This window comes from Dicentrarchus labrax, unplaced genomic scaffold (genome assembly GCF_905237075.1).
Source record: "Dicentrarchus labrax unplaced genomic scaffold, dlabrax2021, whole genome shotgun sequence".
Lineage (NCBI taxonomy): Eukaryota > Metazoa > Chordata > Actinopteri > Moronidae > Dicentrarchus > Dicentrarchus labrax.
Genome location: NW_026136702.1, coordinates 15,999,625 through 16,027,499, shown reverse-complemented (window position 1 = coordinate 16,027,499; position 27,875 = coordinate 15,999,625). Strand labels below are relative to the sequence as shown.

Below are 27,875 nucleotides of genomic sequence, written 5' to 3'. Positions count from 1 at the left end.
CTTGTTTTTCAGGTGATTATATACTCAAGAAAACATAACTATGAATATTATATTAAATTTCTGCCAATAGATCCTCCTAAGTACTTTGTACCTTTAAACCCCTCTTATATAACAAACTCTGCAGCCACACGTTGTTCAAACCCACAGAACTTTATTTTAAATTCTAGTGGAGATCCCAAAGTTTCCACAGACACCAAATACCATGTCAGGATACATTTTCAGGAAATGTGATGACTTTTCCAACCTGAAAAATACTTTACTGGAAATAAAAGGGGAAATTGCATGTGAAGGGGTTCAACAAAAACAAAAGATTTAACACAGAAACGTATGTGTTAAGGGTTTTTCCTGTTTATATTGTGCGTACATAGCCTAAAACATTCATTTAGTCTTACCAGATGTCAAGATAGGGAGTCTGCCCTTAACAACCTGGGCGCAGTGAGGGAATGTTCAGAATAAAGGAAAAGAAAAGAAAGGAGGATGGAAAGCAGAAAAAAAACAACGCATAGTTTCAGGTTAAGAAAGGGGATTCGGTGAAAGTTGGCAGTGTGAGCACAAAAAGGGATAAACGTTCATTATAATACAGCAAAAGAGAGAAGAAACATACTGCTGCTGTTAGGAAATAAGGAGACACAGATACCAAACTTACACTGTTCAGTAGAGCAGATAGAAGAGAGTGAATGATCCGGATTCACTATTTCCATCCCTCTCAACCACCACAAGGGGGGCAGACAGGTGTGTCAATAAAAAAAGAAAGTACAGTATGAAAATGACTTTCTTTATAAATGGGAGCAGCTTTACTTTAAAAAAAACCTGCAAAACTGCTCTTCAGGAATCCAGAAAACAACATAGTTTTAAAAGTTAAAGAGTTGTTGAGACTAAATGGGGTTTTGTTGAGTTTTCACAACTGGTTTCAGCAGTTACACACAATCTCAAGATAAAACGAATAATACATTTTTAAAAATCCCCTTTTAATCAATGTCCTGAGAAAAATGTTGCAGACTGAGTGGCCACATTTAGGTCACCAGAGAAGAAGTGGATTAGATACCAGTTTATATAATTAACAAACAGGAGTTTTATTCCAAAATCACGTATCAATAATTTGACTAAACGCTCTCCAGCTAAATTGACGTGACGACTCACTGCTTTGTTTACTGAAGGTGAAATATCTGGTATCAAATCCATTCATGTCATCATGTTTATGCTGTTTTGGAATAAAACCCACAAAACGTGTAATGTGTTACTGTCTTGCTGCCAACGGAAAACAGGTTGAGTTTGCAATATCTGACATAAAAAACAAAAACACATTAAGCCGTACAGGGTCTGCTATGGTACGACAGCTGTGCCTATGAAACATCTGTGACAATTTTTCAACTAACACTTTACTCACTTTTACAGAGAGCTGTTTGGTTTCTAGTTCTCCACCTCCACCTCTATTCAAACAAGATACCAGGGGTTCATTAAAGGAGTCTGTGAACAGTTGTGTGTCTTCTGTGGCTCTGGAGGAGCTTTCCAAAGTCTGGTCTAATGCCACATTTATTTTATATCAGTTATTATAATTACTTGTAGCGTTTACATCAACATCCAAGGGGTTTTTACAAGTGGGGGGTGTTTCTAACTCTCACATTAAAGTGTCTCTAATCCTACAACCACCTTGATTTATCAGATCATGTGAATGCAGACAAGTCCTTAACGTCCCTCCCATGTGGCGTGAACAAGGCATAACGGAAGACGTCAGCCAGTAGCATTATAGAAAATGTAGGATTCAACATTGGAGGAGTTTGACCCCATACAAGGTCTGGATATCTTGGCCTCTCCTGCTGATTGATAGTCCCCCAACTTTATGGAAGAGCAATAATAAATCCAAATATCTGAAGACCTTTCAGTATTCAAAACTGATTTAGACCTGGAAGAATAATACTGCATTCATATCATATTGTTGGGACCTTAATTATCAGCAAACACACTCGACCCTAATTGTAATTTGGAGACAAACTGATGGCAAAATGGCTGGAAAGCCACCATCACTGACAGTTACATCTAAATAAAATCCAATATTAGCATGAATACAACAGAGTCAGTGAATTTTAAAGGAGCTTTACAGTATATGTATCTGGTTATGTAACACTGTTAAAGTCGCTGATTAAGGCTGTTTAAATGATGTGACTACAAGAGTAGCAGCCAGGGTAATCGTCTTACAATAATGCGTGAACGCTCCCAAGTCGGAGTTATGGGAGGTTTTGCATGAATGCATCAGACACATTTTTCAGCTGTGACATCACACCAGCAGGTAGCTCTGATTGGCTCATTTGAATGGTGCCATTGAACTGGTGATACAGTGACGAGAACCAGATAGTTTCTGATGGCAAAATGCAACCAAGGACAACTTATTTAAAGATCCCCTCCAGACACGAAATAAGACACATATACACAATAATGTGTCTGGTGTGTTTTTTTCTAAATGAATATATATATATATATAATTTCCACATTATAATCCTGAAAAAGGCATCTACTCCTTTGATCTCATTAAAAACAAAATCCAGAATCTATGAATATCCTAATTTTGTCCATTTCTAAAGTGTACCTGCTGGACACTGTTGGCCCCGGCCCTTAAAATCAGAGCACATAAAAACTTTCCACTTTCAGCAGATGAATGTGAAACTAATATTTGAGTGGAGGGGAACTTTAAGCCTTATTTTTCTGCAATGGCACAAGACTGCACAAAAAAAAGGAGGAAGATGACTCTCTTATACAGTTTTATCAATCCATATTTACACTTCTCTTGGTGTAAAAGTTGTTACCGTTGCCTTCCTTTACACTTTAACAGAACATTGTACTGAAAGTGCATAGAAATCAATGGTAATAATAATTTAAACAATCAGAAGAATGTGAGTAGAAAGATGCTGGCCTATTGAATTGATTTTCATTTGTTATACCAGACTCTCTGTACCAGCTCATGGAAAAACTCACCTGCTAAAATAAACCCAAAACCCATGAGCCTTCTCACAGTACGACAAGAAGGGCATCAGTACTTCATCAACAGCATTCAGTGGAAGCAGTGACTAGCTACAGGAAATTTAAAAGCTTATTGTTTGGTTGAATGACAAGGCAATATAAGATGTCTTTACTCATCTGTCTGATGAAAAAAAAAAAAAAACATCACAAAAAGACACATTACAAATACAACAAGATCCCTTTATCATGTCAGGATTTGAGGTAAACCCAGCAGAATAAAACATAAAGCAGATATAGTCCAAAGCATCTAAAGTACTGAGGTTAAAACCTTTAAACTGATTTACACCAGACTGGCACAGCGCATTTAAAACACAGCATAGATTAACAAAAATACACTTGAACAAAGTTTGACCAACCAAAACGTCTGTGGACAGTTCCTCTGGGCGGTGAACCCGTGTCTGCGTCAATCTGTGTGTGTGTGTGTGTGCGTGCGTGTGTGAGAGTCCGTTCCCTCATGTCCTCTCAGACCACGATGGCAGCTGGTGTCGCCTAGTGTGTTGTATGTCTGAAGTAAATGGCTACGGTATAAACGGGGACAAATTAAAGAGAGGGACTTGACTGTGGAGCTGTTATCCTAGAGTTTAAAACTGTTAAAATCCAGATGGAGACGCTGGGAAACATTCATACAGGGAGGTCAGTCTGATTCGAGTCTGATCCAGAGAGTAACGCTGTGACACTCAGGTAAAGCATTAAAAACAGACATGATGATCTCCGTTGGAGAGTTGAGACAGGTAGGTAGGCTGTGTGTATGTCGGTGGAGGGGGAGAAGGGTACAGTTGATTCGCTGCTGTGCATCCTCTTTGCTTGATTTTCTCCTCCATTCGTCTAGAACAGCTGGATCATGGACTCCCGAGACTTTCCCACTCCGATCCACTTGACTGAGGGAACAGAAGCAGGGGAGGGTGTTACTGCCCGTTCTACTGCCACAGGTCTAAGGTCTGTGTTCTGTTTACATGCACTCAGAGAAACCAGGTTACGCAGGTAGTCGGAGAACACATTTACATGTAGCCTGGTTACAGTAAATCCACGTATACATGCAGCAGATTCATCCCCCACCCCGAACGTAGGCTGGAAGCATTGCTTACTTGTTTCAACTGTATGAGTCTGAACGTGTGCATTTTACAAATAGTTAAATGTTCAGTGGTGGAAACAGACTGCTAGAGGATAATTCTCTGTCACAGCTGTGCTTTAGCTTTTTCTCATACACATGCTTACTTACTGCTTACTAAAAAACAAGAAACCCAGTTAACATTTAAAGTTACATTAGGGCTCTTGATTTTTATTCTAAAGTCAAACTTTGTTTAAAACATGTAACAGATTTTACACAGAAACTGCAATGACCGGTTCAAATTCAAACCGTACAGTCTATAAGCCCAACAGACTGAAGTTGTTTATCGTGTGGTTCAGCAGAGGGCGCTCCTCCCCTATCAGCTTGACCTATTGCATGTCCTGTTGACGTCTCAGTAAGCCAATACATAAAAATATTATGGAGGACACTGGCGAGCAAAGCTGATAATCATTACACTGATTAATCTGAGAAGCAGTGTGTTTTTTTTTATTTGTCATATAGTATCATTTGTGCATTATATGACAATTCCAACTCAGGACAAGTCAAAACTCAGGATATGTAAGACACAGGCCTGTTTTTCATCATGGTCATCATGTGATTTTATTAGCAACTACTTTCATTATTCAATTATAATAATTGATTAGTCATTATTCTATGGTTCTAGCTTCTCAAATGTGAGGATTTGTATTTCGGTTGTAGGAACTTTGACAGTTTGGCTCCCGGGAAATTGTGATTTTCACAATTCTGAAATTCAAAAAAAGCACAGTATTTATCAATTAAGAAAATAATTAATCAATGAAAATAATCATTAGTTGCAGCCGTAACATAACATTCCTAGGTTTAGTGGGTAGAAGCTAGATTATAGTAAACACCGAAAACAAGTAAAAAAAAATGTGGTACCAGCACTACCAGGTGAGCTACCAGGGCGCCCCTCACTTTCTGTGTATATTCTGTGCATCAATGACTGTCTGTGTGTGTGTGTGTGTGTGTGTGTGTGTGTGTGTGTGTGTGTGTGTGTGTGTGTGTGTGTGTGTGTGTGTGTGTGTGTGTGGGGTCATACCAGGCACTCCCACATGCTCCTCAATGAAGCGGACATATTTCTGGGCGTTCTCAGGCAGCTCGTCAAAGCTCCTCGCAGCCGAGGTATCGCTGTTCCAGCCCGGCAGCGTCTCGTACTCTACCTCCACACGTTGCAACACCTCCTGATTGGCTGGCACAAAATCAATAAAAGTAGGGGTTGGGGTTGGTCTTGGGCAGGGGGTAATATCACACCATTAGCTTTACAAAAGACTGCAATCAAACAGCTATGACAACAGATCAATATGTTTTTGCAACAATCTTGTAGACTAGAGGAAGAGGAGGAAAAGCTGGAGACACGCCAGTGAGAGGTTCAATAAGATGCATCAACTCCACTTTTTCACCGACATAGTTTGAACCTAATGTCAAAGTCAGTAGCGGTTATGGAGGATAACATAAAGGTAATGTTGTCTTTATAGTCCAATATTTTGTAAAGAAAAGAACAGTTTTTAACAACATTTTTCTTTGACTTTCAATTATTCTCTTAATATGTGCTGCAACTGATTTTAACACTTTCACAATAATCGCTCATTCACACAAACCGGCTTACCTGGAAAGTGAGGTATAGTTTGGTTGTCGACTTTGTACGCTACGCCCACTTTGATCTCTGCGAACACGTCAAGTATGTCCAGTTTGGTGAGTGCTAAACTGGGGAGTAGGACAAAGGAGACAGGAAGGTTATAAAAGACAGCTTCTCATTGAATACACGTCACTCTGCTAAACAGCTTATAACCAATCCTAATCATTCTCTAAGAAGAAAGATTTGTTGAAGAAAGAACTGTTGTTAAGTTTTGTGACACAAAAAAACGTCTTACTCTTTTTTTCTACAAATGTAGAAAAATTAGCTGCATGCACCTGGTGAAACTCAATATGTATATCAACAATATGCAATAAAAAAAAAAACCCTCCTATACACACAGATAAAACAATAGGAATCAATACAAATACACACATGCACACTGAACTCACGCAGTGAAGCCATTAATCATGTGTGCATATTTGATGAGCACCAGATCCAGCCAACCACATCGCCTCTTCCTGCCTGTGGTCACGCCCACCTCCTTCCCCCGAGTCTGAAGTAGCTCTCCGATGTCCTGAAGACAACGAGATGAGTGAAGACACTCCATGAGTCTCAGTTCTTTAGTGCTCACTGACTGGCTGACTCAATGTTTTTTTGGTAAATGTTTTTGAACTTCCTGTCATTCAGACACCAAAAATACTCAGCCATTAAAGATGGGGCTCTGCATTCAGGCTTCAGGTTTAAGGTTTAGTCATGAGCAGGTGTCACTCTCAGAGTTATTGACAATAAAAATGTAAGTTTACTACAGCTCGTCATTCATAGCAGTGTAGCAAGACCACCTCCGGGTGGTGCTGTTTAAAAATAAGACTACTCACCTTTATCAACAGTTCTGGAAGATTGTTAAAATCATGGAAAATAAGAACACATTCTCTCAATTACCCAACATTGACATTGTTATCTCAGATAAAGTCAAACTGTAATTTCACTAAGCATTTTGTTAAAGCTGGTCATGCCTTTGTAGCTGCCGCACTGACACACCAAGCACTGACCCCCGCTTGGGAGGCTACTCAAACTGGATCCTTATAAATCAGCTGGACTTGAAGTTCTTGAAGTTAGCGGCACATATGACCTCAGGTCCCATAACTTGTCTGTTCAACCTTTCCCTGCAGACCTGTTAATTCGCCCCAGGACTGGAAATCTGCAACTGTCACCCTACTCTACAAAGGGGGGCAACAACTAAGACCTAAAGTGTTACAGTTACTATATCCATCTTTCCTTGCCTCTCCAGAGTCTTGGAGAAACTGGTCAACAAACAGCTACTTCTCTGGTTGTGTATATCTGTCAGACCTGAGGGTTTCCTGTCTGGCCCTTCCCTGTCCATGGGTGTTCCTCCGGTGTCCATTCTAGGTCCCACCCTTTTCAATCTCTATATCAATAATATTGCTCATGCTGCAGGGAGCTCTCACATCCACAACACCATTTTGTACACATCCAGTCCCTCCCTGAACACTGCTCTGACTTCCTTGCAACAGAGCTCCAATAGTATCCAATATCACCTTCTCCTAAGTACTAATAAAACAAAATGCATGGTCTTCAACCAAATCTTACCTCAAGTCGCATGCCCTCTTCAAAATCTTGAAGAACTTGAATTCGTCACCTCCTACAAATACCTGGGTGTCTGGCTGTACAGTTTACTATCCTTTCAAATGCACATCAACATGCTGCTCTCCCAAGTGAAAACAAGAACTGGTTTCCTGTATCACAACAAAGCATCTTTAAAACTCTCTGCAAAGTTAAGATGGTTAAGATAACAATTTTTCCAAGCTTGGATTAAGGCGACTTAATCTACAAATCTGCCTCCAAAAATCTTGTCAGTAGACTGGAAGACATCTGCTTTGTCACTGGTGCCCCTTTCAACACTCATAACTATAACCTGTAATGTCTAGTCAACTGGCCATCAATCCATACCGGGTGACAGACCCCCTGGTATCAGTTCATTTATAAAACTATCATTGGAAGAACCCCTCCATATCTCCACTCAGTACTCAGTATCTACAACAGTAACCTCAATTTACACTCTAGCAAATTCATTAGTATGGTCTCTCCTAAAGTCTGCACCTCCTTTCCATTCATTCCCCTTTGCTGCTGCTAGTGATTGGAACAAGACGCTCAAACTTCATACCTTCATTCTGTTACCCCTACTTTACTAACTCATTACAAGCGATAGTTTCTGATTGGCCAGGTCAGGTAAAAAACATTTTGCTGTATGCTGTACATAAAGTCTTACTTAATGTAAAGGATATTTATGCCATGTCTGAATATGAATGGGCGTTATAAATGACTGCATGTTGCCTCTTACGTTGCTCTGCTCTGAGGGGAAAGCTCCAATGCCGACTCTGGTGGTGTACGCCTTGACGACGCCATAAACCTCGCCAACGTTCTGAGGCGGCATGCCGAGACCTGTACACACCCCGCCCACCGTGCAGTTGGACGATGTCACAAACGGGTACGTCCCTGCAATGACACAAGAAGTAAACAGTGATAACACCAGATATTGATTGAACAAACAATGAAATTAACAATAAATGTGGGAAGATTTGTCTCTAGCAGGGATTTTCAAAAGGTGGACACTGTCATTTGTTTACATTTTGCCCAACTGGCACCATTAAAAGTGTGTCAAATTAACTATTTGCAGTTACTGTTTGCACTGGACCCACGGACACACAACCAACCATCACTCGATTACTTTGATACAGAAGAAAACATCATGATTCTCAGGCAAGAGAAGAATGTTTGGGGCAATTTTGGTACTTTAAAACCACCTGAACTGTCTCCATGAGCGCTGCATCACATCCTCTACTGCAGCTCCAACTGCTGAGCAGCCAAATCAGCGGTCAAACTACAATAACTAAGTTGCCATTGTTTTTAGAACACGTGAAAGCACCTGACTCTTTCACGCAGGATTTTTGCCTCACAGCTATGCCTCTGTGGCCCCCTGCAACTCTCGCACATTTTGAAAACCCCTGGTCTAGAGGAAGGTAGCAGGTCAAATTTAATGACAGCACTTTTTGTTATCCTCTGGGTTCATTCATCTCCAAATTTATTTTACATCACGTACAGTGGTGTGGGCTTTGCAAGGGTGAGGGTGATGAGCTGTTTCAGGACAACGAGCTGTGTTGATATAGCAGCACCTGTCCTGATGTCGAGCTTGGACCTAACAACTCTGGCCTGCTTCTTTGTTCAGTCACTGGACATTACACCTCATTAGACAAATACCTTTGGACATGCTCACTGGCTCATGACAAAACCTGCCAGTTCACTTAATTAACTGAAATGTTCTCTAATACCTAGCTGTGAGTGTGCCTTGAGGCCTAACTGGCTTCTAGATAATTGAGCTGCCTGAAAAGAAAGAACCTCACCCATCTGACACATTTTTCAAACAGAACAAAACACTGAAGTTTAAAGCAAGTTTTGGTCTTTTGTTTAACTATACCCAAGTATGTCTCTGAGGCGATAACTACACTTACCTCAGCTATTCAAAACATAATGAGCTTCAGAACCTGTCTTTCACCTACTGCAATTAAAAGCGTACAAGGATCAAGTGTCCAGGCCTAGCTGCTGGCCACATGCCGATATTTTTTCACGTAGGCTGTGGTGTAATCAAAGAAGAACCGGTTTGTTGAGCAACCAGTGTGTTCATCAGCAGTTCTGTGTCATGTCAAAGTGCTCTTTGGCTAAACACTGATGCCATAAATGCTCCCAAATTCCAAATAAATCTTGATTAGTTTTATGAACACACAATCATAATAAAATTATACACATTAAGTTACGGCTTGATGCTGCTGTGACATTTCCCACAACTTCTAATCAAGTATAGATATAGCCAGTCAGAAAGAGCGGCTGTTTGCCTATCAGTGTGCAGGACACTGTTCTCTGATACCAGAGTTATTACAAGCACAGTGTTTTGATAATAACCAGTGGTGAACCTGGCTCAGTCCCGTCACTGCTCTCAATGATGACAGTTCTGCCCTGTAACAATGACATACTATAACGCCTAGAAGATTAGTATGTTGAGTCTGTGGTGTCATTATCTGAAACGATAAACACAACTGTCATGCTTTTAAACAACCTTTTGACAATATTTCTTGATTTAATGTTTACTTTGCAATTGTGATCAACTGACTGACAGGATGCCTTCGTGCTCATGCACAGTCATGTGACATTAAGTGGTTCAGCTGTGAGCGTGCACGTCAAGCCTGGATGCCAGAGCACCTCTGTAGCAGTTAGTAAACTTACCATCATCTCTAGTCTGAGCTCCAAGCAGGCTTTTTTAAAGATCATCACAAAGCTTAAGTGTTTCAGGGCAACATCACTGGGTCACTATAAATGCATTCAACAGCGCTTGGCAAACAGAAATGACATTTATTCTCAGAGCACAGGTTAGCATAGAGAAGTCGGCTTATATTCAAATGGATAATTGGAAAATATACAGAACCAAACAAGTTAAGAGTAAGGTGTGCGTAATTGTGACGCTCACACACATGCACAGCAATATACTAACCAAAGTCTATGTCCAGTAGTGCTGCGTTGGCTCCTTCCACCAGGATCTTCTTAGGAGGTCCATGAAGAGCCTCATACATGTAGTGCACCCCGTCTCTCACCATGGGCTTAATCCGCTCCACATAGTCCTAAAATCACATCAAATCAACATATAAAATGTTATGACAAAGAGGACAATTTAATGTTTCTAGAAATATTTTTGTGTTTTGTTATTTAGTTCTGTTACCTTTAATTTGACCAGCTCTCCCTCTATGTCAATCTCCAGAGTAGGGTACATAGCCTTGTACTGCTGGGCCAATACTTTATACCTGTAACAAGCAACATTGACCAGTTTGAATAAATTGTTCTCATACCATCATTCATTCCACCAACTGGGCTGTTAAGATACCATTTAACATCATGTTTCTATGAGATTAAACCCACAGGAGGCTCACAAATCACATATCTTGCTATTTATACTGTGCTTTAGAGACTGATTGCCCCTTATCAACGACCAGTCCCAGACACAAAGCTTTCACTCATTTGAATGGAGACCAGTTACAGTGATGCAGCTGGAATGCCAAAGCAGAGGGCACCTGCAGAAAACACTGTGTCGTCGGCAAAAAAAATGAACTTTTGCTGGATCGCACAATGAGGTCATCCAACCAATCAAATACGTGCAATTGCACATTCCTGGTAGAGCACTTTGTAACGTGAACGTCGTATTTCCACTTGCGATAGACCTTTTTCACAGCCGCAATGACTTACTTGGCGCATCAGCACAGCGAGGCAGGGATTTGCATGTCCATTACGGGGCTACCTGCTTGAAGTTGTGTCTTTAAAAAGGCAGCGATGGCCGAGAGGTCAAGATTAAAAGGAATAGAGGGGCAGGCGTATGTATACCAGTTTAAGTCACCAACTAAGCTCTACTAATTTGGCAATAAACACATTTATTTTCTATGAATTCTTCACAATAAAACTGTGGTTATTTTGTTTATTAAAAGCTTTTATTATGAAGCAGTAAGATTTTCATCAGCAGTAGCTTTACACAACTCCATACAGGGAGGCAGCAGAGAAACTAAACTGCAAACCACAGAGATTCAGTTAGAAGCTACAAAAGTACTCAGAACTGGAAAAACTCCTGAGACTATTAAAAACATCCGTCTCTCTGGTCCCTGCCACGCATGACACAGCTTAACGCGTTTAAGCTGATAAAGGAAACGGAAACGCCATGGTTTAAAAGAGCCAATGGACTTCAGGCAATAAAACGGAAGTTAGGTGTGTGTGGTTGAAATGCAGGTAAAGTTTTTGTTTCCTGGTTAAAGGAAAAGTTTCGGTAAGGGAAAGGGGCTGTAAGGCATAAAAGAAACAATTCAATTACTTATTTAAACAAAACACCAGACAGAGACATAATCCTGTACTATTGGCACAGACCTTTCAGAGAACTTAGTGAAGTCAGCCAGCAGGTCACATATCCTGAGACCGCTACGGGCAGCCTTGGCCGAGTACACTGGACCAATCCCCTTCTTTGTTGTCCCGAGGCTGGACGGGGCCAAGAGAGGAGGGAGGGGAAAAACATAGGCGATAGGAACATTAGCATGTGATCTCAGTCTACAACGTGTCTTTTTACAGTTTCAAAGTTCATCATCATCATCATCATCAAACACCTCCGGACCCAGTACCAGTAGTTTTAACTTCTAGGAATATCACTGAGTCTTACTTAACTCTTAACACTTTGGGCCATATTCTGCACTTTATGATCCCTGCTGCTGTAAATCAGACCAGAAATAGGCTGTGCCCTGTTTTGGGTCATAGTTTACAATACAGCAGCAGCAGCAGCAGGTAACATGACTGTCATCTCCAACTAAATGTCAGCCAAGATCATACAGGTTATTTACAGGTTGGTTACACAGACAACACCTGGCATAACACTACCTGGTGATTCAAATGTAGACATCCGGATAAGCAATGTCAAAACTCTTCTATCTCACTCTGACTTCCAGCAGCAGAGTTCACAGGATATCTAGAGGTACTGGAAACCCACCAGCCCGTCATAGCAATCTGCTGAAAGCTTATAATGACTGCCATTAAGACACCCCCGTGAACATGCAATTTCTCTGTCACACACACACTTGCACACAAAAAGTAGCTGGCTTGGTGTTTGGAGCTTTGGTTGCTGAGCTGGTAAAGACAACCAAGCTTTGAACCGGAATATATTGCGTCTCCCTTGAGCTTGATATTTTGAATGCTGCACAGACTCAGCTAAACATTCCTCACATATGTCTCTATGGTTCACTGCCCGGGCTAATAACTCTGTCTGACCTCTCTGAAAACACCTCCAGGCAGAGCAGTTTTGATATTGCGTGTGTCAATGTGACATTTATGTGTAGTGTAAGAGGTGATAACTAAACTCAGACACCAGTAGGGATGCACCAATACCAGTTTCTTTTTAGACCAAATCAACAAGTACAAGTACTGTTATTACTGTTGATACTGTTTTTATCCGTGAGCTGCTTGCGTGTTTTGAGTGCTTTTACAAACACACACTGAATAGTTGATCCAGAGTATGCACATCCATGGATTTTGGTGGTGACTCATAAGATCCAAGATAAGTGTGTGCGTGTGGTAGCCATCTTTAAGCAAGAGGTTTCTTACTTCTTGCCTGCTTGCTCTTGTCTCTGCTGTTCCTGAACGCCATCAACTGCTTGGTGGAAGTCAAACACTGCGGAGGAGGGAGAGAGGGGACACACTCTCACACACCTCAGAGAAAGCAGGGCTCACACACACACACACACACACACACACACACACACACACACACACACACACACACACACACACACACACACACACACACACACACACACACACACACACACACACACACACACACACACACACACACACACACACAAAAGTGTCCGGGGATCACTTACCAATATGTGCTCTGTCTGAGATGATCAACCTTTTCTCCCACTCTTCTAGACCTACACACACACAAATACACTTTAAGTCTCCACACATTAAAGCACCGTCGTGTCCTGTTACTGTCTGTTATACACTTTATGAGTTTAAAACAACTGGACGTCACTTACCTTTACCTTTGCGTTCGTTCTTTTCTGCCTCATCAAACAGACCTGGAAGGTGGATCACTACACCATTGCCTGAGGACAAAAACATAAATTAGGTGATGTTTAAATTTACAGTCAAATAAGGACCATACAGAGTTTCATGGTTGTGTGCAAAGTTACACCTTTATCATTCTCTAGATGACCCCAACTGACTCCTGTGACCCACATCTATAGAATACACACAAACCAAAACGATGGAGGTGAACAAAATAAAACGTTTGTGGGACCTTTCTTTGTTTTATTGGATGTTCGTAATTGTAATTCCAATTTACATTATAGTGCTGTGATTCACCAGTCATCCATCGAACAAGCCTCAAACTGATAATGTGACGCACAAGATTTTATTACCCATCTCGCGCTGTGTTAGGCACAATACACTCATTGCTGATGCACAGTCTAAAGGCTATCCGAAGTCTAATTATAAGTTACATCTAAACCACAGTCAATGTCTGACAATGTGAGAGCCGCCCCCAGTGTGTACTGACAGCCCAACTGTGATGTTAAGGGATGTATTTCTGTCAGACAGAGCTGGCACAAACGATGCCTGTTCACAGGAGTATTCAAACAGCTGGCCCTGATAATCTTTTTAATCAGAATAAGTTGCATTAGGGGAGTAGGTGAGGTAATTACTTTGACCTAATTAAATGTAAAAAATGGGGGGAAAAACAACAAACTCTTGACACTGTGTGAATTAGAGTGCGAGATATGCAGCTCAAGACCTGAACACAGATTTGCTCCCAGGGCTGGAGGCCATGAATGTACTTTAACACACAGGGAGAATGACAGTAAAATATTCAGAAAAATGTCTCTACGATGGGACAACTGTTTGAAAAATATGTTTATCTGTAAGTTCTACCAAGAAACACCAATAATACTAAATGTTTACCTGTTGCTGAAAGATACATCTAGAATGACAAGCACATGTAGTAATAACTGAGAGGTCAAGGTATGATAGCAGTAAAAGCTCTAGATTGGGTTAATTTTCTATTCTTTTTTAATAGCATCAAAAACTCTTTTTGTTTGTTTAGGCTATACGATGAAGAATCGTCAAATATCAATTCTATGAGGCTGTTCTCAGCAGACAGATCACAGGAAATGAACTTGGCATTTCATAAAAGTAGGTAACTTTTAGTAGTAAGTAAGTAGTAAGTAACTTTTTGTCATATTTGCTTAAATTTTCACTGTGTCCTGATAGTAGTACATAACAACAAAATCTGGTTTCACCTAAGTACCTAAGTATACAGTTACAGTACTGTTGGGCACTGTGGAATAAAAGCATACACCAAATTGAATGTATTGTTATTAAAATGCTCTTTGTGTCTGCTGCTGGGGTCAATGCTTGGCTTTTGACAAACGGCTCAGAAAAAGCCATGTGGCAGCAATTTAATTCTTCCCATTTCTATTGTTTTTAAATATTCAAAATGAAGAGATTAACTAATAAAACTAATGTGATGAAAATAAATATGGCTATGACAAGTCCAACATGCACTGAAAAACCATAGATCCAAGTGCATGTCACACTTGCCACACCATGGTACACGTGTTTCTGAGTGTGTGAGTCTGCAGAATGGCATTAATGAGTCATATATCAAAGAGGAAAAAAAGCAGAAATGTGATTGAGTATCGACAGATCATACACTTGTACATGTTGCAGTGCAGCTGTGTGGAGGGTTGGAAGCCAGAAGGAAAGAGTAAAAAAACCATTAGCTAATGAAGTTACAGCCGATGAGTGGATGTGATGTAGCCTGCAGTCTGGCTCTGAGTCAAGTTGATCGCACTCACTATTGCAGTCATCAAAATGGAGGCCATTATCTGGCTATGACGAGCACCAGGCTAAAAGGAGTTTCGATCAATTCATCAAGAAAATAGCGAGGGAAATGGCCTTGGAGCGAGAGCCTGTGTGTAATTGTGTGTGAGTGAATGTGCGTGTGCATCTGTGTGCATTACGCACCAATGAAGGCGGTGACCTTGGGGTTGATGATGCCGCTGGGGAGGAGGTGAAAGTCGTACTCCACCGAGTCAACCACCACCGTGTGGCCTGCGTTGTTGCCGCCCTGCAGAGAACAGACAGAGACCGATGAGGAGAGACAAACAGAAACACAGAGAGGCATGAGCCTAATGGGGGCTCTGCAACTTTGTTTGGCTCAACTGGAAGGCAGCCTGAATAGTTTGGCAAGTAGCAACAAGCATCGTACATAAACCACTGGCCTCTGCCTGTTAGTATGTTTGCTGCTCTGTGCTGTTGCTTAGAGACTCCAGTGTAAACCGACAAGTACAACGGATTTCTGGCACTATGGATTAAACATTATGTAAATAATGTTCTACACCCAAAACCACGGCCTGTCAAGACATGATGCTCCCAACTCCTACATCAAAACAACAAACAACTAGCTGGAGGAATAATGTGTTGCGTTACAACCTTGTAATGAGAAAGCTCTCCTTTTTTGGCATGAATCATAATAAATGGAATAATAAAACCACGACCACAAACAAACCAAAGCTTGGACAGTCAATGAGCTTCATGCAAGAATCACTTCTTCATTCACTTGCACACACTTGAATCAAATGAATCCCACCTCTTCATGACTAGGTGACAATTTATCATTAGCATACTCTACACCAATAAAATTGACAATTGAGGCTCAGTTTGTGGGCATTTTTCCATTCACAAAAATGCTACCAAAGAGCAAGAAGAATTTCACACTACGGAGCTTCAAGTCCTGCCGTCGGACATTAGCAGACAAAAACATACCAGGTTTCAACAAATCAGTATAGTGATGGGAGAGGACGTGAAACAATTGGAAAATATTAATAGTACAGCTGTCCAAGTTTCATCAGAGCCGGGCTGTGACAGAAATAAAGAAAGTATAGTTTGACATGAAGTAAGATGCTGAAAACCATGTTCATAAAGTAAGGCAGTCCATGACCAATATGAGAGGCAGTCAAAGTGATGAGACAAGAGAATATTACAGCCTTCAATATGTGATGTTACACTGTTGGGGCAACAGAGGTCAATTCTGGGCGGCTCAGTATATCGGCAGGCCATGACTGTGAGCATTTGTTTTAGTTACACATTGTATTTTATTTTGGTATCATATTTTATCTCTACATTCATTCAGATTGAGAAAGGAAGACTACACGGCGTGTTTGACCCCTCCACAACAGGCAACTGTATCAACACTGACAATATGTGCTTGCTGGGAGTTAAACCTGACGCTACATACAGGCTTGCACATAATTTAGCACAGCTGACAATGGAAATAAAAATGCTAAAGTGGAGCCCAGAAAGGGGAACAGTGAGTCCTAGGATGAGAACTTCACAATATGAAATGCTTTGCTCGTCTCTGTTTTACATTTCACAGTCACTCATGGACGTGCAGATGGAAACAGAGGATGATATCAGCAGTGAAAAGAACACAAGCAAAGCACAAAAAACTAAGGAGGACAAATTAATGAAGTATTTGAAATGTTAATTTCTCTGTGACGATAACGCAGCTTCAGGTCCATTCATGCCTCTGCAGCTTGCGTCACTCCTCACTACCTTGAGGTGCCAATTAAACTTAGTCTGTCCTGTGACCAGGATGTGTTCCTAACGCTGTAGCCCACGGACATAAATCAAGCCCAGCATGTGCTTTGACCACATGGGGTTATTCCTGGCCACAGCAGTACCCTGAAGGTGGGGGGGGGCAGATGCCTCTCCTTTTTAAATAGTTTTACGATCCACCCCCCGCGCCACCAAACATAACTCTGGTACTCATACGGCCCCGTGATCAGCCTCTTATTCCCATCACGAGAATCTCAACTTTTGATACACACCTGCTGCTGTGCTACTGTGCTGTGGTTTGTTCTCTACAGCAACACTGATTCACAATAAGAGAAAGGATTTGATTTAACAGAATGGTGTCAGGGAAGATGTTTAGCCTGGTGGTGTTCAGCTTACACTACCTGAGCTCAGTGATTTTCCAGACACAGCAGATGGAGACACATTCTTCACAATCTGTCCATAATGTAATTTTACTACGTTGGTCAATTCTGCACACACGACATTTATTGCACGAAGAAAGATTGCACCTGTGTCTTCCTGAGGCTTCTTCCAATTTTTCGTAAGGAAAGGACAGTGTCATATGTTGTACAGATTGTAAAGACCACTGAGGTACATTTGTGGTTTCTGATATTGGGTTATATAAAGAAAATGGACTTGACATTCACAGAAACAAAGTATGGAAAAGTACAGGCCTGAAGGGTTTGGTATAAAATCGGGAATGACAGACCAATGGAAGTTCAGACCTCATACCTCTTTCAGACTAAAAGCAAGGAGCTGGGATAGACCAGCATAAACCATTGGATCAACACATGTTACCTGATCTCACACCAATCTGCTTCGGTATGAAATGGCAGACACGTGCTACAGCTGAAACATCTTGGTCATTAGAAACATTTAATTAGTTTATCCACAGAAAATTGATCAAAAATGAGTAATCATGATAGATGATTAAGATAAAACAATCGTAGGGGTTATTATAACATATTGTTAAGTCTTCAGTCAAAAATTCTGGTTATTTTCATAGAAAATATATTATAAAATGTAAGTTCTTGTATAAACTCTTCAGAAGCAGATTTGAATAAACAAAACCTTTAATTTAGTTACACCTAACTGTGCACTCTACATCAAGCTTAATCTTTTGTGTAAAATAACTGGAAATGTGACTTTGCATAAGGCACGCAACAAACAATTATTATACAAACTTATTAGTCTGCCAAGTGCCAATTATTTCCTTACTGAATAGTTTTAAAATCTCCCACAGACCAAGGAGATGTCTTCAAATGTTTTGTTTTGTTTGACCAACAGTCTAACAGCCAAAGATACTGAGTTTACACTCATGTAATTGAGAAGCTGGAACGACGACATGTTTGGAACTTTTGTAAAAGAACACTTGACTAAAGATTTGATCTTGTGTCAAAGAAGACAATCAGATATTGAATGTCAGTTCCTTGTCTTGTATCAAGCACCTGTGTAGTGAATCTCTGAGCAGCAGGGTGTCATGGTGAGCACAGAAACCACCTCCTGAATAGGTTCAAGGTCACCTTAAGCCCTGATGTTGGCAACCATGTACCATTTTTAAGTCTAATTTAACATGAAACTAAAGGCAGTCAGTTATATTCCAGTAGATCGATCGGCAGTGTGTTGTGTTAACTTTCTTTTGGATTATTCAACCAGTACAGCCAAATACAACTTTGAATCGAGTACATTGGAGCCTTTAAGGAGGCTAATGAGAGAATATGTGCACCATTTGCTTGGTGAGGCACGATATGGACATATGATATTCCACAATAATGACTACTGACTATTCTGCCATCAGTCTCCTGAGATATGTTGTGCTGCCCTTCCGCCCCCCGCTTCTTCTAGGATCTGAGAGGACTGTAAGGAACACCGAGCAAGACTGCTGGCAAAGCTTATTTTATAAAAAGATCAACGAAGCACTTCGCTGCTCACTCACGCAACCCCAACACACACACACACCATAATGTATAGAGGGGACGCTGTGGCAGACCACTGCCAGAAAGCGGTTTATTTTTACACGTCTCCTGCCTTGGCAGAACTGCAGGAACAGGGACGCTCAGAAGCTCAAGAGAATCCTTGTTATGTCAACTTGTTATCATCGGAGTTAACTAATAGTCCTCTGAACTCCACAGAATTAAACACAAGCAGACAAAAGATTAGCGAGATTGTCTGTATTATTTAGAAGGCTAAGGAAAAAGGACTTAATTTTCTTTCGACTGACTAATCAATCAATTAGATAATTGTTACAGCTCTATTGCACTTTCCCTTTTTTGGTACCGATCAAAATGTGCTCCTAGCATAGTGTTATTGTGTGGCCAAATTCCTACTCTTCTTTCATCCAAATGTATGAATATGTGTTTGTCTTCTGTGTATAACATACATACATATGTCAGGATGTATTTGAATTAATCTGTGGTAAAAAGATTCAAACATACAAAAACATTGTACAGTAAGCTTGTCATTCTGACTTTATTGCCTGTTTTACTTTAGCACAGATCAGTTTCCCCACACAGACTCTACAGCAGCAAGTGTCAACAGGAACTACTGAGAGGCTGTGACAGTTTGAAGTCTATTAAAAAAAATAAAAAGAAATAGGAAGTGCTCCACATTGCTGAATGTTATAGCACAAAGCCGAGCTGAGCTGGTCAAATGTGTTTTGTTTCCCAGACAATGTCGTCAAAAGAAGAGGTGGTTATTATTCTGGACATGTGGAGTGAATACACTGTATACAGTTACACACCGTACAACACAGACCAAATATGACCAGTCCCCTACAGGCTGGTCGGACTTCAGCTTTCTTGGAGTAGATGTGGCTCTCGGCCATTAAAGCAGAAGCCTTTCTAAAACATTTTATGCCGGAGCTCCGTCCTCCCCTCTCCTGCTTTCACTCCCTACACCAGTTCAGGGAGACCGGGGACATCCAGGAGAAAGCTCTGGCCATGTCTCACGTCCAAGACAACCACTCACAGCATTTCAGAGTCTCCACCATTTTTTCATAAGGAAAAAAGCAAATTTAACACAAAGTGGTAGAGGTTGATCAACCGGGCCAATGTCCAGATAAAAAGTAAGTGGAGGAGTCACATGGATATCACTAAAATAAGAGCTTGATAAGATAAAATACGGTAACAATCTGAAACACTGAAGGTTAATAACAACTCGCCATTAGCTGGACAATCACTCTCTCCGTAGGCCTACATACTGTGTGCGTCCACAGCCCCTATTGACGATCACTCATAATCCATTTAAGGCTACACCTCACAACTCCGCACACTTTAACCCACCCATTAAACCCTGATGTTAGATTGGCTCTGGCGAGAACATCTGTGTGTACGTCCCGACATACTTACGTAAATGTTATCAACGCATTTACGCATGTACTGTTGTCTTGTTTTGCACAATGACCCCCCAACCCTCCCCAGCCTGTCTGAAATGATAAGGTCCTGTATGTTTAGGCCCCTCAGAGCAGGACAGTGTGTATATGGATATGTACAAGAGCAACCCTGCAGGATCAAGATAAGTTTGTTTAAAAGAGAACAGACAGCATCCTAATACACAGAGAGGTGATTGGCTGAATTGATGCTAACAAACTCAAAGTTGTCAGTATATTACAACAAATGTGGGGACATTTTTGGTGTTTCACTATAACATCTAAACTAATTTGGAGATTAAAAATTACATTTAGCACTGTGGGTTGTCATTTCACTCAGCTACAACAGATTACATATTTGATCACTTTAATCTGGCTAATGCAGCCTTCAGGACCAGGAAAACACATTTAAAAAAGGCATTAAGATAAGGAAACTGCACCGACCACAATCCCACAATGACACAGTTTAATATTAACATTATCTCGCCCAGCTGTGTGATTAAACTTCTGCCAGAATGAATTAAAACCCAAACTGCTGCCAACATTGGTCGAGTCCTGCTGCTAGCCAGCTAGCTTTAACACACAATGGTGGCCGGGGGGGGATAAAAACCCCGGTGTGTGTGTGTGTGTGTGTGTGGGGTGATGCACCTGGTCCCTGTAGTTAGCCAGAGGTACCTTCAGATATTTTGTCATGTGCACACGACAGGAGACAATTCACCACAGCAGTACAGGTGTCCGAGCAGCTAAGCAGCTAGCAGGAATTCAAGGTGACATTAGCAAAAAAAAAAAAAAAAAAAAAAAAAAAAAGAAACACAGTGTGAACAACAACAACAGTGGCTGAGATGTTAGCTAGCAAAACTGTGGTTAGCTTCCAGGAACTCACTTGTTTTAGCTGGTTAGCTACCTGCTGGTGTTACTAGCTTCACCGAGGTGGGTGGGGGGCGAGCAAGTGAATGCAGCGTGGTGGGTTTACTGACCTGACATCTGCACACCATGTTGGCGTCTTGTGCCAGAAGATCCACAACTTTTCCTTTCCCCTCGTCGCCCCATTGAGCTCCGAGCACCACGGTCACTCTGTTGCCGACGGCCGGTCTTTGAGCTCTCTTTGACGGGCTGTCGCTGCCGTTCGGGGCCGCGGCGGATTCCTGACTCCCACTCTCCGACATTGCTGCTGGGTGGCTGGCTGACTCAGTGTGCGCCCCGTCGCACCGCGCTGCTGCTGCTGCTGCCGCTGCTGCACCAAAGATAGCCGAGTGAAGGAGCTCCCTCCAAGGCAACGCTTGGACGCGAGAGACACAGACACACACGCACACCTCTCGCACATGCGTACAAGGGTAATTACCCAAGTGTGAACCCAAAAAAATAAATAAAGACTGCAAAGACTGACACAGATGAGACACTAGTTGCTTTAATTAGGGTTCAATAAAACTATTGTGCCCCACATCTTTAATGAGTTTCTGGATTCAGATAGAAAATGAATCATCTTGGTGCATTCCCTTTACTCTGGTCCAGTTTACAACTTATACAAATGTGATGTAGAAGACTGAAGCCACCAGTGCACAGACACTGTGAACTGACTTTACAGTGAAGTAGGAGACAGGAAAACTACAGAAATTAACACAATTAGCATATTCATAGATTCATAGTAATTTTTAATGAGGTAGAAGAAGTAGATGACTTTTTATGGATTTTAATGTGGAAATTATACTTAAAAAGACTATTTGTATGTGTGTTTGCATGTCTGGAGAGGATATTTAAGTAAATGAGACAATACGATAGTGTTTAAATAATAATTAAACATTTTACAATGCTAAAAAAAATATATTAGCAAAAAAAGTACCAAAAGTAAAAGTGTTCATTTTGATTATTAGAATGGCTAATTTCAGAATACATATACATTATATTATTAGATTTATAATCATTAATACATTAGCATCACTTTCATGTCGCAGCTGGTTAAGTTACTTTATACTGCTGGGTAGCTTAATCTTATTTCTTTCTTATTATATCATTATTATAACACATCATCGTATATTTGTTGATTCTATCTTGTGTTTTTGGGGCACTAGATCTTATATTATTGTCTATACATTTGATTTAAAAATGTCTGTCAGGGTTCTGAGAGAGACTGTTATACATTCATGTTAACTTTAAATATAATTTATCATTTTAATTAATTTTAATATATCAACTATTGATATATCTGCTCATTTTAGTCAAGATGATAAAAACTCAACATGCCTGCTCTGTTTTCTCTCAATGGGCAGGAAGCGTTTGATACAATGAAGCTCTAAATTTGACTGTATTAGATGTGTTGTATCTTTAACTATTTAGTTCCCTCTGGTGGTGATCACAAACGCATGCAAGTGCCCCATTTCTCACATTATAGAGCATGATGTCCACACAGTGCTGCACCTAAAACAGAGCCAGTTTAACATGATTAAACTCCTTCATTAACAATGGCTTTGCATAAAACATCAAGAAATATAAAACAATACAACTCACTGATTTTATTTATATTTTTTGACACAATGAGCACAGAATACAACATTTAGTTTGTGAAAACAACAGAAGGCCGATGATCCGTTAACGTTTTTCTTCCATGCAGACTTGTCGCTGTTGTTTGTACCTGCTGCAGATGGAGGTGCACGCTGCCAGGTACAGCTCACATCACGACTGTCCTTTCATCTCCTCTGAGCTCAGCGTGGGACAGATGGTCAAGTGGGTGAACAAGAGCGAGAACTGTGAGCGGTGGGCACAGGTCACGATTCAGGCTCCTTCTCTTAAACAGGGCTGCTTATTAACAAACTGATGTCACTCACACAGGTTTTCTTGCACTCGTCGTGTTTTTTGATGTAAGTCAAGGTTAAGGTCGTACCATATTTCCAGCAGTATCTGCTGGAATACATACCTGTTTATGTACATGCATTCACCCAACCCACAGGCTGCAGCACCTGCAAGCTGCATCAGAACTGGGTGCGTTTGTTCACTTCTCATCTGGTTTTCACAGAACTGTCAAAGGAAACCGAGGTGTAGGAATTTCCTGTTTGCACCCCTGTTTTATTTCCTCAGTTTGTTTATCAGGCAGCTGGCAGAAGAGTGTCACGTTTCTTATTGTTTGATTCTTAAATTGTACAACCCTACAAGTATATTAACAACCTGTGAAATAGCATGTTTGTGCTTGTACAGTGACTACATCTGTACATTTACATGCACAGATTAATTCTGATAAATGTCCCGTCTTCCTTCTTCCTTCTTCCATTCTTTTTTTAAATGTTCTCTCCGTGTACTACAGCAAATATCTGAAACTTTTAAAAAGATTTCCTCTCTCCTCCAGTAAAAAAAAAGTTATTTTCTTATGCTTGTGAGTCACACTTCAAGGCTTCCTAACTTGTAATTATTATTATTATTATTATTATTATTATTATTATTATTATTTTGGGCAGACACAAATGCTCACAATTATTTGCACAATTCTCATTTCATGTAATTTGTTTTATTTCTTATTTCATTTTATTCATTTAATGTTAAACAATTCTTTGTTGATTTCCTGTCTTTCTTGTGCTGCTGTGACTTTGATGTATATGTTGCATTTTACTGCTGTAGGTTTTTAAAGTTATGCTAATATTTGTATTAATTGAACAAATTCATATACGGTATATCAATGCATCATATTCTATAAGATTGAGTTTGTAATGTTGCTGTCCTGTGAGAATCACGTCTCTCTAAAGTTAAATCTCTTTTCATAAAAACAGAGAGGGTTTTTAAAATAATTTCACTTTAACGACCAGTAGAGGAACACTTAATGCTTCAGTTTATCAGAAAAAGTAACTAAATCACAAAATTTGGAGGTGAATGATTGTCAGGAAGGGTATGAAAACTCTAAAATAATCTGAAAAAGTAACTAGTACCTAAAGCTATCTGACAAATGTAATGGAGTAAAAAGTACAATATTTGCATTTGGAGTTGATTAAACGTTGCAGTTGATTAAAATGGAAATACTAAAGTAAAGTAAAAGTATCTGTACTCAAGTACAGTACTTGAATATGTATTTAGCCACTTCCACCAAAGTTAAAATATTGATAATGACACCTTTCTGCATTTAGCTGTGGTCCCTGTTTTGTCCGACAGGGGGCAGCAGAGCTCCGAGCTGCGTCGACACCAACATTCTTGCTCTGTGGTTTGTTTATTGTTACTTCCGTAGCTTTTAAGCAAGCACCACACGAAAACGACTATACGTACATGAAAGCTCCTCTCGGGGTTATTCGCACTCATATAACAGTGATTTTAAAATGTCTGCTCGGTTGATTATCAGGGCTTTCGTGAACGAGCGTCTGACAGCTGCTGCCGAGGAAATATTTCAGGTTTTTGAAAGAACAATCAACAAATATGAAGAGGAAGCGTCCAGTTCACAACAGGAGATTGAACGACTCCGAGGTTTACTGCTGGAGTTTGTGACCAACCAGAGAACAGGTCTGTTTAGTTATAATACACTATATAATGTAGTATATAATGTATATAATGTATATAATGTATACAGTCTGTGTCAGTGTCAGTCTGGACTCAAATGATTAGATTAAAGGTCGGTCAGAGTGTCCTCTCGTAGAGGAAATGGCTGTTAAATTGTTATTAGTTATTTAATGTGATGGGATTAGTGTGTGTGTGTGTGAATCAATAAGGCTGCTGTTTGTGTGTCAAAGTCTAAAATTGGGATAAAAACCAAGTGTTTCCAAACAAGCTATTAACTCAACCTGTGTCATGTTTGTGAAATGAAATATACACAGTGTGTAAGGGTTGTTTTTCTTGATTAATAAAATAACCACATTTTACTTTACTGGTTCATTATTTGGTTGTCTGTACTACACCAATGAAAGACAAATAAAATATGAACACTTCTTATCAACTTGATAGATAACATCAGACCCTGATTGATATAAGGGCAATACTATAATCTATAATCTATAATCTATAATCTAAAGTATTGGTACTGGAGATTTTTAGTTTTGCCCAACATATATAGTGAGCAGGAAAGTTAAATAATGTGATTAAAAAATTACTATATTAATATATTTCTGTATTTTATTTCCATACTTTACACTTTATATCATTTTTTAAAATGTAGTTACACTGAATATACTATTTGTCTCAATTAAATGACCACAAGTTTAACAAGTTTATCAATATTGTAATTAGAGCTGTAATAGTTAGTCAATAAATCAATTAGTCTATCAACAGAAAATGAATCAGCTACTGATAATCATATCAGATAATTGTTTGTCATTTGGATTTGATGATCATCTTTGTCACACATGATAGTTAATTGAATATCTTTGGATTTCAGCCCGTTCACACAACTATAACAATAATTATAAATATATATTTTTTAAATGGTTCTAACTCAAGTGGATGGAGTCCACACCACAACTATAACGACAACAACTGCAAACGATATTGTTGAGCGATTTGACGAATGATACTGTGGTATACAACTTATTAAACACCTGTACGCTGTAATTTTAGGCTGCAAATCACATATAAAAGAAAAAACATACTTTTACCTGAGACATACTGCCAAGACAGTAAACAGTCTTTAGTGCTGATGGGTCTCTGAAGTCCTTAATGATTTCCTATTTATTTATTTTTTTATTTTTTTTATTTCTTTTTACCAAAGTATGAATAAACTCTTGTAACAGAGTGTTGGATTCTTCTAACTCTTCTCATCTTTGAAGAACTTTAGTCAAACCACATAAGACATTTGAAGATGTGTGAAATCATAACGTTGCAGCCCTGATGGAGATATTGTCAATATTAGCAACTTCTATCTGGCAGGATCCACGACTTAATCACTGATAAAGAAATAAGAATGGGAAAGCTGGTTTAAATTATTTACTCCTTTTTTTTCTCCAGACTTCTCTCAGTCGTCCATCTGTAAAGAGGAAACTCCCTCCGAGCAACACCACTGTGAGCGGGAGCCGAGCCGCAGTGTCTGTCAGAGGGACCCGGAGCCTCGACACATTAAAGAGGAAGATCCTGAACTCTGGGCCAGTCAGCGACAGGAAGAAGACAAACAGGTCCAAGAGTTTAAGGATGCTGATGTCTCACACCTACCTCATTTATCTGCCTGGGATGAACAGGGGGACACGAAACCACTTCAGACTCAAAACAGTGACAGTGAGGAGCAGTTTGAGGAGCTGCAGGAAACTAAAACTGTACATCAGTTCGTTCTACCTCTCGCCTCAACTTCACAAACTCTGATCCAAAATCAAAGGGTCCAAGATGGAAGGGAGAACGAAAGACCTGCTGCAAGTTTTACAAACCAAACACAGACAGACCAAAGTCAGAGCGCCGTTACCATTTCCACCGAGTTATCCCATTTGAATTCGGTTTTACCTGATTATCGTTGCTATTTGTGTGATAAATGCTTTTCCTCCAATCACCACCTGATAAATCACGCTTCTCGCATGCATTCGAAGGAAGAAGATGTCCTCTGCGCCGTGTGTGGGAAGACCTTAGAGTCCACCGAAAGTCTCAACCTGCACCTCAAACTGCACAAGGGCTCGAAATGCTGTCACGCGTGCGGTAAACACTGCAACAGCACGACCGCTCTGGCCGAACACATGGCCAGCCACGCCGGGGTGAAGCTGCATCGCTGTCACGTCTGTGGGAAAGAGTGCAGCCGGAAAGGAGACTTAAAGATACATATGAGGATTCACACGGGAGAGAAGCCTTTCTGCTGCTCTTATTGTCTTAAAAGTTTCACCCACAGCGGACATTTGAGGAAGCACCTGAGGAGCCACACGGGAGAGAGACCGCACCAGTGTGACATCTGCGGCAGAGGGTTTCTACAGAGCGCACACCTGAAATACCACCTAGGGACTCACGCTCAGAAATACTGACTTTCTCATCAAATACTGCTAAAGAGCCAACTTAGGAGTAAACAAGCTCTCTGTTCATGATTGATAACTTGATCAGTCACAGTATGCTCAGAGTAAGAAGAGCCTGTCAGAGGCAACAGATGCCATATTGTTCATCCTTGTGTAAAAAAAATCCTTATATTTTACTAGAAAGATGGTTTTCAGATGGCTGAAATTGAAACTTTCTGTGTAGCGGGATTTAAAGGATGTTGAATCTACGTGCTTGGTTTAGCTCAGACTTGTTGTAAACATTAATTAAAGTAATTAGTTAACTAAGAACAACCTGGAACTTTTTACCACCTTTATCAGTATAGTTTTATGCAGCAGGTGTGCTGTCCACTTCAGCAGCAGCTTGTCAAATAAAAATAAACTTCAACAACAGATTTTATTCAGAGTAATGCTTTATTTAACAGGTCCGTCATTTGCACTGTTGAGAACTGTGTTATTTGGTACTAATTACATGGAAAAGTAGAATATTCCTTGAAGGACAGCTTCATTTTAACCAAAGTACATATTTATTGTTCATTTATTATTGGAAATTATATTCTTTATAGATGTACACTACTCACAAAAAGTTAGGGATATTCCACTTTCGGGTGAAATTTATGGAAAATGTAAAAAGTTGATGCTACAGTGATATTATATCATGAAAGTAGGGCATTTAAGTAGAAGGTCAAATTA

General features: G+C 40.2%; 2 protein-coding genes and 1 long non-coding RNA gene across 5 annotated transcripts; 1 reads left to right on the top strand and 2 right to left on the bottom strand.

Annotated features, from left to right (window-relative positions):
- Window positions 1-2,743: 2,743 nt before the first annotated feature.
- adss2 (adenylosuccinate synthase 2) lies at window positions 2,744-21,581 on the bottom strand. Of its 3 annotated transcripts, none has more exons than XM_051422409.1 (13): window positions 21,258-21,578; window positions 15,303-15,405; window positions 13,322-13,384; window positions 13,157-13,207; window positions 12,876-12,942; window positions 11,655-11,762; window positions 10,468-10,549; window positions 10,243-10,369; window positions 8,041-8,195; window positions 6,131-6,255; window positions 5,712-5,809; window positions 5,145-5,294; window positions 2,744-3,893 (listed from the first exon to the last, which is right to left on the bottom strand). In XM_051422409.1, the coding sequence occupies exons 1-13, from the start codon at window positions 21,444-21,446 to the stop codon at window positions 3,841-3,843; spliced, it is 1,371 nt and encodes a 456-aa protein (XP_051278369.1). In that variant the 5' UTR covers window positions 21,447-21,578; the 3' UTR covers window positions 2,744-3,840. The 3 variants fall into 3 exon arrangements, with proteins under 3 accessions (XP_051278369.1, XP_051278360.1, XP_051278374.1); XM_051422400.1 differs by having other exon boundaries at window positions 13,316-13,384; window positions 21,258-21,577; XM_051422414.1 differs by lacking the exon at window positions 2,744-3,893 and having other exon boundaries at window positions 5,151-5,332; window positions 13,316-13,384; window positions 21,258-21,581.
- Window positions 20,223-21,248, bottom strand: LOC127375975 (uncharacterized). The gene is made up of 2 exons (XR_007887476.1): window positions 21,164-21,248; window positions 20,223-21,031 (listed from the first exon to the last, which is right to left on the bottom strand). It is a non-coding gene; the product is annotated as an uncharacterized LOC127375975 (long non-coding RNA).
- Window positions 21,582-24,464: 2,883 nt separating the features above from the next.
- On the top strand, window positions 24,465-27,575 carry LOC127350855 (zinc finger protein 135). Its single transcript, XM_051377881.1, has 2 exons — window positions 24,465-24,753; window positions 26,188-27,575. The coding sequence occupies exons 1-2, from the start codon at window positions 24,573-24,575 to the stop codon at window positions 27,174-27,176; spliced, it is 1,170 nt and encodes a 389-aa protein (XP_051233841.1). The 5' UTR covers window positions 24,465-24,572; the 3' UTR covers window positions 27,177-27,575.
- Window positions 27,576-27,875: the final 300 nt, after the last annotated feature.

Bases quoted from the DNA above. Each gene is read 5' to 3' on its own strand.
- adss2 (XM_051422400.1), bottom strand. From the start codon at position 21,446: ATGTCGGAGAGTGGGAGTCAGGAATCCGCCGCGGCCCCGAACGGCAGC. The intron at 13,385-15,302 runs GTGCGTAATGCA...TTTTGTCCTCAG, and splicing joins CAAGGTCACCGCCTTCATTG to GCAATGGTGTAGTGATCCAC. The intron at 3,894-5,144 runs GTATGACCCCAC...CTGTTCCCTCAG, and splicing joins GGAGCATGTGGGAGTGCCTG to TCAAGTGGATCGGAGTGGGA.
- LOC127350855 (XM_051377881.1), top strand. From the start codon at position 24,573: ATGTCTGCTCGGTTGATTATCAGGGCTTTCGTGAACGAGCGTCTGACA. The intron at 24,754-26,187 runs GTCTGTTTAGTT...TTTTTTCTCCAG, and splicing joins TGTGACCAACCAGAGAACAG to ACTTCTCTCAGTCGTCCATC.